This window comes from Chrysochloris asiatica, unplaced genomic scaffold, assembly GCF_000296735.1.
Source record: "Chrysochloris asiatica unplaced genomic scaffold, ChrAsi1.0 scaffold00242, whole genome shotgun sequence".
NCBI lineage: Eukaryota > Metazoa > Chordata > Mammalia > Afrosoricida > Chrysochloridae > Chrysochloris > Chrysochloris asiatica.
This window is the reverse complement of record NW_006408760.1, coordinates 1,283,931-1,299,837: the sequence shown is the minus strand read 5'-3', so window position 1 is coordinate 1,299,837 and position 15,907 is coordinate 1,283,931. Positions and strand designations below refer to the sequence as shown.

The 15,907-nt window shown below is 42.2% G+C and overlaps 1 protein-coding gene across 1 annotated transcript in view; it reads right to left on the bottom strand.

Moving 5' to 3' along the window:
- PHYKPL (5-phosphohydroxy-L-lysine phospho-lyase) overlaps positions 1–15,907 on the bottom strand; it is a 45,579-nt gene that overhangs the window by 5,412 nt on the left and 24,260 nt on the right. Inside the window, exons 9-12 of the mRNA XM_006873487.1 lie at positions 4,144–4,298; positions 3,669–3,758; positions 2,126–2,256; positions 1,639–1,700 (exon numbers count right to left, since the gene is read on the bottom strand). Of these exons, the coding sequence (XP_006873549.1) occupies positions 1,639–1,700; positions 2,126–2,256; positions 3,669–3,758; positions 4,144–4,298 (438 nt within the window). The remainder of the gene's footprint in view (positions 1–1,638; positions 1,701–2,125; positions 2,257–3,668; positions 3,759–4,143; positions 4,299–15,907) is intronic.

The window sequence follows — 15,907 nt, the reverse complement described above, 5'->3', positions numbered from 1 at the left end:
AGGTCAGGGTAGTACAAATTACGGGAAGAGCCAGAGACGCGGTGGCCACCAGAATAACTACAAGCCATACTGAGGCGGCGGCAGGCAAGACCGGCTGACCGCACCGCTCCGTTTGGATATCAGTGAACACAATTATGTACCAAATTTAACTTGGCAAACTTTCTATGGCCTGTCCCATGTGCATCTTATTTAAAATTTCCCCCCTGGAAATCACTCTCCCGTTTACTATTTCCAGAGCTCTAGTTGTGTTAGCGGCGTGTGGTGTATCAGAGGCCGAGCAGCATCATGGGCCTATTTTATTACCAGGTTCCCCAGAACCAGATTGGAGGGTCTGTGCCCAGTCTGCCACTCTATAGCCTGGGCCTGTGGACCCTGGTGTTAAAGAGTAAAACTGTATCTTAGGAAACCAGTGTCACCTTTTTTTCACCTTTTAATTTTATATTATTTGTGTCATACATTTCCTGTAATGGAAGTGTTAATTTTACTGTACTTTTTGGTACCTTTTGGGAATCTAATGTATTGTAAGGTATTTTACACGTGTCCTGATTTTGCCACGACCTGGATATTGAAGCTATCCAAGCTTTTGAAATAAAAATTTAAAAACCCCCAAGCCTAGGTGAGTGTGGGCTATGCTCTATGAGACCTCTTGCCCAGAGTGGGTTGCTGCCAAGTGCCTTCCTTTTCCAGCCTGAGCCCTGACCCTCAGTGCCCTCCAGCTGTAGGGCCCACCTTGGGTGTGGAGCTTGGGAGGACTTGACTGCTGACCTTTTTGTGCTTTATTTGTCCTATTTCTATCCATCTGACAGAATTCTGTCAGGCATAACCACCTGGACCCACCATCTTTTAAGTTTTCTTTTAATGACAAGATGCTGTGTCCTCCCCATTTCCCTTAAAAGAAAGGAAGGAGATGGGTCTGTGATTTGAAGCAGTTGTGTAGTGAAAGCTGTTCTCATGTGTGTCATCCCACCCAACAAAGCAACCCACTTCCGTGAAGCTGGTTCTGACTTGTAAGTCTATGGGAACAGACAGTTTAATTTTTGTAATGCAGAGCTGCTGGTGGATTTGAACCACAGACCTTATGATAAGCACTCCACTGCTTAATTACAGTTCAAGAGTGCCCAATGGAAATAGGATTCTCTGTCTTCTAGTAGTGATTGGACATGGGGAAAAGTTAGTTGGCTAGACTTCGGAGTGATTTGTGCTCCTCCTTGGCTATTATTAAGTGCCATTGAGTCAGTTCTAACTCATCAACCCTGTATAAGTTGGTGGGTTTGAAGCATGGATCTTGTGGTCCAGAGCATTATCCTGCAGTGCCACACCAGGACTCCTTGGTTAGGGCATTGCAAATTTGGCAGTTGAGGGCTGGGACAACTTGATTATTCATCTTGGCTGAGGGTGAAAATGGTGGCTCCTGTTTATGGCACAATTTATAATTGAAGATTTTTTGTTTTTGGTGGGGTGCAGCTCCAGCTTGGAGCGGTCTCTTGTTGAAGTTACCCTGTGGGAAGGAAAACATATAAGACATTTTAAAAGAAAAGGTTCCACTTGAGCAATGAGCTGCTGCTGCTGGTGCTAAGATGTCCACCTGTGACCTTGGTAGGCAGGTAGCCCACCCTACTCACCTCAGGGGAAGGAGACCTGACAGGCAGGGTGGGGCTTTAGCCTCAGTGTAGCACAGCTGCTCAGCACCACCTCCATGTCTGGAAAAGACCACAAAAGGTTGGCTATAGTCATTCAGACCTCCCATGGTTCCAGAGCCCTCTGTCGGGAACTGTGACATAACCAAGAAGGGGAAGGGGCCCATTCAAAACAAGTCTGCAGGAGTGCATGGGGTATGCAAATGGTCAGGACACATGGTTGCTAAGCAAAAGACTGGCTTTGAGTCTACCCAGAGGTACCTGGAAGGTATTCCCATGGGTCACAGTTGACTTGATGGCAATGTTTTTCCTCACTGAGTTTAGCAAGCGGACCCCTCTTGCCCTGATCCTGTGTCCCACACTCGCCTGCCCAGGGACTTGTGACCCTTTTTTTTCTGGTCATAGCAGGAACCAGTCAGGAAGACATGCTGGAAATGTCTGGTTCCAGGTTGAGTTTTAGGGGATGGTCAGCTGCAGGGTTGGCTCACCACTTAGGACAGCATCCAGTGTTGCTACCACACGGTGTGCATCCTTAAAGCTGAAGCACATTGGGGGCTTAAACTTCAGGACGTTCCTCCCAGGACCATCAGTGCTTAGCAAAATGTAGTTCTCTTTCAGCCTATGAGGACAGGACACCAGTAGGAATGGGATGCTGCTGGTCATCAGCCAAGACCCAGAGCCATCCCATCATGTGGCTTCAAGTCCTTCACTAGACTGATAACTGACTCTGCCCCCAGGGCAGGAACCTCACCTTATCTATCCCTAAGTTAAACCAGCAGTAGCCAGCCACACTGCAAGAAATTACCTTTTCTTCAAAAGGTTCCCCCCTCTACTCTTTTTTGCATGTGTGGTGCATTTTTATGTGGTTTATGTGGCTTAGGAGTGTGAAAATGTCACACTCCTAAGCCACATGGAAAATGTCAAACGCTTAATGGTTATAAAGAGCCTTGTATACCTTCAGCTGGCTTCACCAAACCAACCTTGTTTCTTTTCCCTGCAACGATTGTTTATTTCTAAAGAATAAGTAACAGTTTTTATGCTGTTAACCTAACACTCCTTATGTGAAAACTGGTCTGCAGTAATGGAGGGTGACTGCATCATTAAATAACTGCTAGATCCCATGGTAAAACGGCCTAGTCAGCCTTAACCATCACAGCCAGCATTAGTTTCCCATGTGAGGTTGTGTGTTTTTTGGTCAGGAGCAGGGCTTGCCCTTAGCATGCTTTCAGGATCCTTTTCTCCCAGCCCCTTCCTGGACCAACGATGGCTACAATAACCAGTGCTAGAAACATGTTTTGGAGTCCACAGCTGTGGGTGCAAATCCTAGCATGGCTAGCTGCAGGAGAAACACCAACCCTGAGAGTCAGTTCTTTCTAGAGCCCACAGGCTGAGGGGAGGAAGCAGGTCTTCACTAGCTGCCTCCTTCCCATCCAAAGGTCGCTGTTCAGAATTCCTGAGGCTGTCTGGGGGGAGGGGAGGGTAACTGGATGCATACTTCTGGAGCCAGGAGCCAGGGGCTAGGCTGCTGCTTCAAGTAGGTTGCAAAAGGTGCCAACGGATAGCTCTCCAACAAGCCACATAAATTAAAAAAATAATCAAGACTTGTTCATACTTTGAATAAGGGCACATCAGAAGAAATCAGGATTCCTGAGGTCTACATCTTTGGGGGTTCAAGTGGAACACACAACTTGGGGTGGGATGGGTCTAGACACCCCCGGCCCAGATAGGGACCTGGTATGCCCACCCAACAATCTGCTGCCCTGGGGCTAGGTGCTTAAATCTAGCAGTGTGACTGCACAGCAGCTGCCTTCTGCAGTCCACCCCTCTGGGCTGCTAGCTCCGGTCTGTGTCCCTCTAGTGTTGGCATTCTCAGCACAGCAGTGTGTTCTGCCATCACTCCTAACTCCTTGCTGCAGAGCTGTGGCATCCCAGACAAAGTACCCATGTCAGTCCATAAGGAGGTAGTTCTGTAGGCCCCAGGCTCTGTAATGAGGCCCTGCTCCAGACAGCAGTCTTTTTTCAAAGAAATACCTGGACACCAAGTAGTGTGCCTCTTCGGTGGCTGGCTCCCTTGTGGCCTCATCTCTGATCAGATCCACGCCAATGAAAAGCCCGACACCCCTGGAGCAGAAGGTGACATCTAAGGCCAGGGTCTTGACCAAACTCCCTGTAGGAAAGCCTGTCTCCTGGGAAAGCTGAAAGCCACCAGGCAACATGGAGGGAAATCCTCGAAGGGGGTGGGGGTGGTGACAGTTCCAGGATGTAATGGTTGGGGAAAGTGGCTTCCATGGGGACACACAAAGGTGTGGGATCCAGACTGCTCTGTTTGGCTCTTCCCTCTGCAAGTGTTAATCTTGGGCAGCTACTTCTTGGCCTCAGTTTTCTCCCCGTTAAGTAAAGATAAAAGCTCCCACTATCCCAGGCTGTTAAGAGGGGAAGGTGACACTCCAATGGGCCCTGGTAGGTGCTTCATTAGTGGACATGATTTCTACCCCCAAAGCCTTACCTGACATCCCCTATGATGGGATGCTTGGCTTTCTGCTGCCGGAGGAGCTCCATCAGGAGGCTGCCCACGCAGGTGGCATGAGCCTGCAGCTGCTCCTCCTCTAAAACCTTCAGGACAGCCAGCCCCACAGCGCAAGACACGGGGCTGCCCCCAAACTGGGCCAGGGACAAAGGGCATGTCAGACTCCAGCAGAGTGGGCCCTGCCCCAGGTTGGGAAAGGAGCCAGTGGCCACTCCCACTCCCTGGGGCGCACAGGCCCAGGCCCTCAGGACTCAGGGTCCTCAATACAAATGAGATCCTCCTGAGGCCCTTATTAGCTCTCTGTGTTTCCAGGTGCCAAAGTAAATGTAACCCAGGTCAAGTACTCCCAGGGGGCAGTAGGAGTCCCAAGAAATGCAGAACCTGAGAATGGATCTCACATTCCACAGTAATGGTTTTTGCCAAGAGAGGATTCAGGGTCCCATCTCAGGGGCTAGGCCCACACCCACAGCATCAAACTACTTTCCATCAGTTCCTGGGGGTAGGGAGAGCGGTGTAGTGCAGTAGCTGTATGCTAGAGCCACACCTCGGAAAAGCCACTGTGTCTGGTCTGTTAACAGATTTGACACACAAAAAAATCTATATTTCTGACAAGAAATACCCTGATAAATCCAACAGAGCCCGATACCAATCAGCTGTTCTTTTCAGGCACCCTTGACTTATTTCTCTCTCCTGCCTGGCCCTGCAGGTGTCTGAGTTGGAATCTGCGTTTGGAGGATCTAGAGCAAGAGGGTCTCCTGCAAACCATGTTTTCTTTTCTTAAAAAAAAAATACAGCTAAAAACACAAGGTATAATTGAGATATAATAAACTGCACATATTTAAGGGGTACAGTTCAATGTGCTTTAATAAATATCTACACTTGTGTAACTACCACTACAATGACAACACTTTGAAAAGGTTCCTTCATCTACTCTTTACACCAGGCAACCACTGATCTGCTTTGTTCTTATTTTGCCTTTTCCAGAATATATAAATGAAACCATATAGCGTTATAGATTGTTTTCCCTCAAAATATGTGTTGAAATCTTAACCTCTACACCTGTAACCTCTATGCCTATATAAATGGAGTCCTGGTGTGGTGCTGTGTTAATGTGCTGGACTGAAAGGTCATTATGAACCACAAGGTCGGTGGTTCGAGCTCACCAGAGCTACACAGGGTTGCTATGGGTGGGTGCCTGTAAACATGACCCTGTTTGGAAATAGGGGTTTCCTTTTGTAATGTTACTGTGATGTGCCAGGGCAGGGTGGGTTCTAAACCTAATCACTCCTGAGTTACAAAAAGAGCTGAAGGGCACATCTACAGGTTGAAGACACACACCAAGGAATGCCAAAGACTTCATGGGGCTACCAACAAGGAAGAAACTCCCCCTACAGCCATGTCCTAAACTGTGAGGCAGTAAATTCCTAATCTTTTAAGCCACCCACTTCTATCTGTTAAAGCAGCACTAAGTAGCTGGGTCTCCTCTGCAACAGCATGTTTCTGACATTTATCTATGCTGTGCGTGTCAGCAGGCCATTCATGTCGGCTGTTTTCGTGTTTTTTTGTTTTTTTGTTTTTTGCTGCATAGCATTCCATATGGCATGGAATACCCAGTTTCTTGTTGATGGACTGTTGGGCTATTTTGAATTTTTGGTTACTAGGAATGAAACTTCTATGACCATTTGTATACAAGTCTCTGTATAAACAAACATATGTTCTCATTTTTTCTTGGGTAAGGAGTGGAACTGCTGGGCTGTATTACAAATGTATGTTTAAGTATATTAAAAATTACAAAACTGTTTTCAAAGTGGTTGTAGCATTTTACATTTCCACTGTCAGTGTATGAGAATGACACTTGCTCCGAATTCTTGCCAACACTTGGAATTGTCAGTCTTTTTTTTACATTTTAGTCTTCTAATGGGAGTCCTGGTGTGGTGCTGTGGGTTAATGCGCCAGACTGCAAAGCCATTTGAACTGCAAGGTCGGCAGTTCAAGCTCACCAGCTGCTCCTTGGAAACCCTATACAGGGCCGCTATGGGTCGGAATCGACTCAATGGCACTTAAAAACAACAACAATGGGGGTCTTGGTGTGGTGTCCTTGGATAAGCACTCCACCTCAAGGTTGGTTTGAACCTCAAGGTCAGTGGTTCACTCCTGGGAAACCCTACACTGGGTCGCTGAGTCCGAACCAACTTGATGGCACTAACAACAATGAATGGTGTGTAGTGATGTCCTAGGGACCATCTTGAAAATTAGCATGCAAAACTAAAAAAGTTTCCTAAGTGATTTTGCTATGATCACAGCAGCTTACTGATGTGTCCAAGATGAGAGGGAGAATTTAAGCTACATCCTACATGCGGTTGTGTGCTGTTAAATCAGTTCCCCTCAGTGATTCTATGGAGTGGAACTGCCCTATAGGGTTTGCCAGGTGTGGATAACTAGGTCACAGAGCAACTGGGGGTTCACACTGCTAACCTTTCAGTTAGCAGCTGAGCACTTTCTAGTTCAAGGGTAGGAGAATCCACTACCAATCCACTACTAATAGCAACTTTGGTTTAGAACCATGACCTGACCACAGTGCTAAAACAGTACAACTGTTTGATTTCTCACCTCATGGTCTTCCCAGAGGAACTACAAACATAAAATGGAGGAAATTGTGGAGAAACCCTGTTTGTTCGTTTTTTAACTATTATATGTGCAGTGGTGACCCTGGCTGGAGGCAATGGCACAGGGAAGTTAAGACAGGAAAGAACTGTGGGGTTTTATTCTTGCTGACTTCTCACTCCTACAGTGAGTGGCTCAACTCCTGATCCTCCTGCCCCTACACTCTTTTCCCTACAACTCCCCAGTTCACCAGGGTCCTTCTAGCCTTTTCTCTTAAGAAATGCTTGACAGAGAGGCCAGGAACCCAAGGGGAAAATGAGCTCAGAGGGCAAGATATCTAAGTAATAGAATTATTTCAAAAAAAGCAGAAATGTAAGAAAATGACATGTATTTAAAAGTAGCCCAGTAAACATACTAAAAGAGATAAGGGAAAATAATGGCATTGTGAAATAACAACAAAACATAATGAAACAAGTGGAAATAAGAGATTTTAAAAATTAAGAGTTGAAATAAATAATACAATTGTTGTTAAATGCTGTAGAGTCAGTTCTGACTCATAGAGACCTTGCACATGGTTTCCAAAGAGTGACTGGTGGGTTTGAACCACCAACTTTGTGGTTAGCTGTCTAGTGCTTACAATAGATACAGAAAACGCATAATGGATACAGAAGAGGAGTTGTGAACTTAAAGACCAGTGTGAAAAAATTCCCAGAAGAAAGAAGGGACAAAGAAAGACCGATGTAAAGTGCTAACAAATGAATAATAGAAGATCTAGGAGTCCTGGCGTGGCGTTGAGAGTTAATGCACTGGGCCGCAAAGTCAGTTTGAACCACATGGTTGGTAGTTCAAGCTCACCAGCACTTAACAACAATAACAAAGGGAGATACATTTGTGGGAATTCAAAAATGACAAACTATCTCAGATTCAAATAGTCCATAGAATATCCATTACGAGAAAAACAGAGACAGCAACATTTGAACACATTATAAAGAAAGTTTAAAAATAGCAAAGACAAAAACAAAGTTCTAAAATCCTACACAGAATGCAGATCATATACAAAGGAACAAGAATCAGTAACTTCAGGGTGATACCAGCAAACGTGATAAGAGTAAAAACCTCTTGATCCTACCTTCTCCTCTACAACAAAAACACAAGCAAAAGCTGTCAAACTTAACTCTTCCAGAATGCTGGAAATTACAAGCTTGCAGAAATCGGGAGAGCATTTAAGGAGCTCTGGTAGCGTAGTGGTTACGAATCGGGCTGTGAACCTAAAAGTCAGCGGTTTGAAACTACCAGCCGCTCTGCGGGAGAAAGATGAGGCTTTCTACTCCTGTAAGGATTTACACCCTCGGAAACCCTGTATGGGGTCGCTATGGGTCGGAACCGACTCGACGGCACACAACAACAACTGGTGACTCTGGTAGGAACAGTGAGCGCTGGGACATTTTAATTTATGCTATTTCCATCATCCCCAAGCTCTTTGAAAATCAACAGCCTGAAATCTTGAAAAACCAGCAGCTTGGCTTGAGTGGGACAGCAGGATGGGGTTACTTCAAAGCCCCATGTCTGCAGACCTGTTACATGATGTGTCTAGTAGTTCCCTTGGAAACCTCACATGCACGGCTGTTCTTATTTGACCTGATTTGGAGTTCACCCAGTGAGAACAATCTTCTACCCTGGGGGTGCTTGCTGAACATAATTAGAGATAATTGTTTAACATCTTGGCTGCCTGAAGTATTGGTTAACAATTGAGGCTAACTAACCTAAAAGTTTAAGAGAAACAGAGAAAAAGCCAAGGAACATCTTATTCATAAGGGGCTTTGAACAGCCTTCACATAGTCCTGGGAACTGATAACCATACACAGGGCTGTGTGTGTGCATGAGGGAACTGTGAAGGCCCTAAGCTGTCACTTTTGGCTAACTTGAAGCTCTGAATAAGCAAATGAAAGGCAAAGGTTAAACTCTGTAAACTACCTGGCTGAGTATCAAAAGCATGCCTCCACATGTACACACAGTCCCTTGACAAAGACTGGCACACTTATTGATTCTGGGCATTTAAGGGTGTCTCTGTCAACATAGAAAAAAAAAAAAAAAAGTATGGCCCTTCTACAGGGGTGGGAGATTAGAAATGGTCAATAGAAACTCCATAAGGAGTTCTGGTGTAGCACTGTGGGTTAAAGCACTGGCCTGCAAAGTTAGTTTGAACCACAAGATTGGTGGTTCAAGCTCACCAGCTGCTCCTTGGAAACCCTAATACAGGGTCACTATGAGTTGGAACTGACTTGAAGGCACTTAACAACAACAAAGGAAGCCTAGATGTTGGACATAACAGACAAAAGATTTTAAATCAGGTATTTTAAATAGGTAAAAGAAAGAAAGAAAACCATGTCTAAAACAACTAAAGAAAGGCATGAGAATGATGTCTCACCAAGTAGAGACTATTAATAAAGAGACTGTTGTTGTCTTGTGCCAGTGAGTCAACTCTGACTCATAACAACCTTTGTGTTACAGAATAGAACGGCTTCATCTATAAACTATAAACTAAACTTCTAGAGCTGAAAAGTATAATAACTAAATGAAAAATTCACTAGTGGAACTCAGCAGTGTTTCTGAGCAGGCAGAAGACAGAATGAATAGACTTGAAGATAGTTTATTGAGCTTGTCCAGTATAAAGAACAGAAAGAGAAAAGAACAGAAGAAAAATGAACAGAATATCAGAGACCTGTGGGATACAATCAAGGGTACCGACATATACAAGTGGTGTCCTGGGAGAAGGAGGAGAGAGAAAGGACAGAAAGAATCTCTGAAGAAAGAATGGTCAAATTTTTCCTATATTGGTAAAACAACAACAGTCCACACATTAAGAATCTAAACAAACTCAAGTAAAACGAATTCAAAGAGAGCCACACCTAGTCACATCATAATCAAGCTGTCAAAAGGTAAAAACAAAAAAAAATCTTGTTGGCACATACAAGCACAAGAGGTCCTAAATAAGAAAAGCAGCTGACTTCTCATCAGAAGTCATGAAAACCAGAAGGCAGTGGGGCAACATGTTCTAATTATGAAGGAAAAAGTATAAAGTCAAGAATTCTATATTTTGTAGAACTATCTTTCGAATATGAAGGAGAATTTCCGACATTTCCAGATAAATAAAAACAAAGAGTTTTTCACTAGCAGACTTGCCCACAAGAAATACTAACGGGAGTCTATCCTGGATTGAACTGTGTCTCCAAAAATATGTGTCAACTTGGCTATGCCATGGTTCCCAGTATTGTGTGCTTATCCTCTATTTTGCAATTTGATGCAATTATCCTACAGATTATAATGAAAATCTTGACTTCTACGTGTTCATGGGCAAGATTAGGATGACACTGTAGTACCCTTGCTTATTTGGTCACAGCCCTGGGGTTTGGCCTACATCATGTTTTATCTTATAAAAGATAAAAGGAGAAAGAAGCAAGTAGAAAAGGGGACCCAGGAGAAGATTGATACCAAGACACATAGAGATCTCCAAGGAATGCCGAGCCTATAGATGTTGGGTAGAGACAGGACCTTTCACTACAGCTGACACACAGAGAGAGTCTTCACCTAAAGCCTGAATATGGTCTTTTAGTGTCTTAAACCTGAGAGAATAAATTTGTTGAAACCATCTACCTGTGATATTTCTGGCATACCAGTACTAGATAACTTTAATCCATCAGGCTGAAATGAAAGAATACTAGACAGCAGAGAATATCAGAAAGATGTTTACCTGTGCTTTACTGACTATGCAGAGAACTCTTCCACACCACCATTTGTCTGTCAGTTTGTTGTCCTGTGGTGGCTTGTGTGTTGCTGTCATTCTGGAAGCTGTGTGACCAGTATTTTAAATACCAAAAGGGTCACCCATTGTGGTCAGGTTTCAGCTGAGTTTCCAGACTAAGGCAGACTTGGAAGGAGAGATGGGCTACTTCTGAATATTTAGTCACTGAAAACCTTATCAACAGCAGTGGAACACTATCAGATAACTAAAGCTAATTCAAAAATGGCTGTAACAGTACATTGACAACGAACTGCCAGAAGTTCAAGCCAGAGTCAGATGAGGACATGGAACAAGGGATATCACGGCTGCCATCAGATGGATCTTGGCTGAAAGCAGAGAATACCAGAAAGATGTTTACCTGTGCTTTACTGACTATGCAGAGGCTTTCAATTGTGTGAATCATGACAAGTTATGGACAACAATGTGGGGAATGAGTATTTCATAACACTTAATTATGCTCACGAGGAACCTAAACATAGACCAAGAGACTGTTGTCCGAACAGAACAAGGGGACACCAAATGGTTTAAAATTAGGAAAGGTGTGTGCCAAGGTTGGATTTTTTTCACCATACTTATTTAATCTGTATACTGAGCAAATAATCTGAGAAATTGGATTATATGAAGAAGAACATGGCATCAAGATTGGAGGAAGGCTCATTAACACCTCAATGTAAAGAAAACAAAAATCCTTACTAATGGATCAATAAATAACCTCAAGATAAATGGAGAAAAGACTGAAGTTGTTGAAGACTTCATTTTGCTCGAATTAATAATCATCAACACTCATGGCAGTAGGGTCAAGAAATCAAACGACGTATTGCATTAGACAAATCTGCTGCATAAGATCTCCTTAAAGTGTTGAGGAGCAAAGATGTCAGTTTGAAGACTAAGATGTGCCTGATCCAAGCCATGGTATTTTTAATAGCCTCATACACATGTGAAAGCTGGACAATGATAAGGAATTGATTGATTTGAGTTATGGTGTTGGAGAAGAAGATTAAAAGTACTATGACTGCCAGAAGAGCAAACAAATCTGTCTTGGAAAAAGCACAGCCAGAATGCTCTTCAGAGTCCAGGATGTTAAGACTCTGTCTCTCATATTCTGGATATATCATTAGGAGGGACCAGTGCCTGGAGAAGGACATCATGCTTGATAAAGTGGAGAGTTAGCGAAAAAGAGGAAGACCCCCCCCAACGACAGTGGCAGCAGCAATGGACTCAAGCATAGCAATGGTTGTGACACTGATGTAAGATGTAAACAACTATTATAAAGATAAAATATGACATGTTATAATAATAAAAGGGTCAATTCATCAAGAAGATAAAACAATTATAAACATAATTGCATCTAACAAGTGAGACCCCAAATACATGAAGCAAAAACTGACAAATATGAAGAAGTACATAATTCAACAACAGTTGGAGATTTCAATACCTGACTTTCAATAATGGATAGAATAACTAGACAGAAGATCAACAACAAGAACAACAACAAAATAGAAGACTTGAAAAATATAAGCCAACTAGACCTAATAGTTGTCTATAGGGCACACCACTCAACAATAAAAGGACATGCATTCTTTTAACACATGGGACATATTCCAAGATAGACCATTTGTTAGTTCAAAAAATAAGTTACAATAAAATTTAAATAACTGAAATAATATAAAGGATTATCTCTTACTACAATGGGATAAAATTAGAAATGAATAATAACAGAAGTAAGTTTGGAAAAGGTAACCTGGCTTCCCCCCACCCGCCCAATCCTTGGCTGTGAGACTATAACTTTGTGTGTGTGTATTTTTTATTGTGAATTGAGTGAAGGTTTAAAGACCAGATCATCAGCTTTACAGTCAACAAATCATACACTTTGTTTCATCGCAATGATTACAATGCCCTCCATCCAATAACGGTTATCCCACTTCCTCCATGTGGTTCCTATTTGCATTCCACTCTCCTACCCCCCTTCCTATACCTTCTTAACTTTGTCCTTAGGGAAATGTTGCCTTTTGATCCCAAATAATTGACCATTCCATGGTGAGTATACCTTACCAGTGCTGTTGCCCCCTCATCTCCATCACTCACCCCATAAACCTATCTACTGCTTGGTTGAAAATCGGACCATGAAGGTGAGCTTTCTAGACCTAAAGTGTGGTCAAGGACCAGAGTCTCAACTTCCTCTTGTCTCTTTCTAACCAGTAAAACTGTTTTTTTTTTTTAAAAAAAGAAACTGATTTTGAGTTTTGTTGTACATTTTCTCCCACTCTATCCAGAACCCTCTAATGTTGTCCCTTTCAAAGCAGTTGGTAGTGGTAGCTGGGCACCATCTAGTTCTTCTGGTTTCAGAGTTGTGGAGACTGATGTTGAGGCTATAACTCCTGAAGTAACTGGGGTACCTTGGTGTAGGACTTAGAATCTACACTGCAAGGTTTATGCTGATGAGTGAGGGCTGCCATCTTTGAAAAGTATCACCTAGGAGGCTGATGTCAAGTAGCCTTAGGAGATAAGACAGCGTACCATGAAGGAGAGGCTCAGAGAGTGTACTGGTAGGCAAGACCTCTGTTCTTGAAAGGGAAGTGCATCCTTTGGGATATGGAAACTCCATATTGAGAACCCTCCCATACCTCACTATGTGTCTCTTTGTATGCTTTTAGTGATAATAAATCTGTAATGTTAGCATGGTATATTCTCCATGAGATCATTAAACCCAAAGGGATAGTGGGAGCCAGCAGGTCAGAAAGTAAGGATGTTGTGGGACTCAAATTGGTGGGCAGCAGGTTAGAAGGTTGGGGTGTTGTGTAGACCTCCCCACATTTGCAGCTGCCATCTGCCTATTTGGCAATCTGAAGGAGGGTGTTATTTTAACCCGTGAGCTCTGACTTAACTCTGGGGTGCTAGAACAGGAGCGAGAGTGAGCCATCAGGTGGCTAGTTAGGAATGGGAATGTGGGAAGGCGGGAACTGCATCAATCTCCACATTTTCAAGACTGGATCCACGCTGATCCTTACCTCCCAGATACAAAACTTGGTGACTCACTAAAAACTACTTGACTGTATTTTTGGGAATCATTATGGTATGTGAATTATATCTCAAAAAAAAAAAAAGGTTGAGTGATCAGATTGTGTAAGCAACAATGGAATATACTTGTAACGTATCAAAACAACAACAAGAAAAACAATAACCACGTGAACTTCAGTCTTCACAACCCTAAGACCCAAAGAACTAGACAGTTCCTGGTTACCAGTACCAACTGTTCTGAAAGGAATTACAATAGAAGGTCCTAGATAGAGTGGGAGATTTGTGAAGTTAGAGGAGATCAGAAACCATCTTCTAAGTCATTTTTTTTACAGGAAAAAAAAACTGTTCAATCTTCCATCATAGTAGGAGATTTCAATATATATAATATAGTTCTTGATAATTAATAAGGTTAAAAAGAAAAAAACTCCAACAAAAATCAGAAGATTCAAGCAACACATTCAACAGGTGTGACCTAATGGACACATGTAGTAAAACTGAACTAACATTTAGAGAACATACATTTCCCAAGCACACAAAGAACAATCATGAAAACTGATAAAGTGCCATATCACAAAGATCGCTGCAAAACGTTTTAAAGAGTAAATACCACATGATACCATAATGCTGGTAAGTCAGAGACTAAGAGTAAAAAAGATGAGAAAAACCTAGAATTGGATAATACAACAGTTCTAGAAGTATTTTGTCTTCCTTTGTCCTGTACTTTCTTGACAACAACAACATCTCAAAGACTCTCAGAGCCCCTTTATATACTTAACAATTATTGAGGTCTTTATCAATAATTACTATGTTTGAAATTAAAGCTAAGAAACTGAAAAAATAATTTTTCTAAAACAATAATAAAATCTAATTTAAAATGTCATTTAAGAATAACAATAATAAACTATTAAATATTATTAGAAATAACATTTAAACTAAAATAACTTTAACAAAATAGAAGAGTAGCCTTGTTTTACATTTTTCAAATCTTTTAAACATTTGTATTCAAAGAAGATAGCTGAATTCTCATATCTACTTAAGAATTCAATCTATTGTTAAATAATATCATGCATACATCATACAGCCTCTGGAACATTCCATTGAACACTACTGAGAGAGTAAGAGTGAAAAAGACAAAAAGCCTGGGGACTCAGGACCACAGTCTTTTAAATACCAAGGTCAACTGGCATAACATAGTCCGCAAAAATAATGTTCTACATCCTACTTTGATGAGTAGCAACAGGGGTTTAAAAATCTTGTGAGTGAGCATCCAAAGTGCAACTATTGATCTCTCCTTGTCTAGAAGAGTAAGACACACAGAAATAATTAATCCAATGGACTAAGAACCCATGTGGACATCAGTCTCCATGACCTCTTAAACCAGAAAAATGCCTGGATAACAGCGTCCAGATACCACTACCAACTGCTCTGAAAGTAGAAAGTCCTGGAAAGAGTGGGAGAAAAATGTGGAATAAAATTCAAAATAAAAATCATAAAAGATCAGGCTTACTGGTCAGACAGAGACTGGTGATCCCCGAAACTATGGTCCTTGGTCACTCTTCAGGTCTGGAACTAAACTCACTCCCCTGGTTCAACTTTCAGCCAAACAACAGGTCAATAAGGGGGACAATAACACTAGTGAGATACGAACGCCTTAGCATAATCAACCATCTGATGAAAAGGGCAGCATTCACTCGAGGACAAAGTTCAGAAGGGTTCGAAAAGGAGGAACTGAAACAGAAAACACAGGAAGAAAGGGGGATAAGTGATGTTACACTGAGGGGATTGCAATTGATGAGATGAATAAAATATATGAAAAAGCAAAAGGCAAATAATATGCCAGTAATATTATGAAAGTAGTTTTGGCTTTGTGGATTGATCCCGGAAATGGTTTGAGGGGCCGTTAGGATCTTTGGATTGCATTTTGAAAACCTATGTGCCATGTATTGAATGAATTGTGACTCCCTAAAATATGTAACTAAGAACAGATTTAATACATTAAACACTAAAGACCGAAGACCAGAAGAGTTGCGGGATGACATCAAGAACATCATTCATGAAGAAAGCAAAAAATCACTGAGAAGACACGAAAGAAGGAAAAGGTCAAAATGGATGTCAGAAGAGACACTAAAACTTGCTTTCCAGCGTAGAGATGCTAAAGCAAATGGAAGAAATGAGGAAGTCCAAGAGCTAAACAGAAAATTTCAAAGATCAGCTTGAGAAGATAAAGCCAAACATTACAACAAAATGTGCAAAGATCTGGAATCAGAAAACCAAAAAGGAAGAACATGCTCAGCATTTCTCAAGCTGGGGGAACTGAAG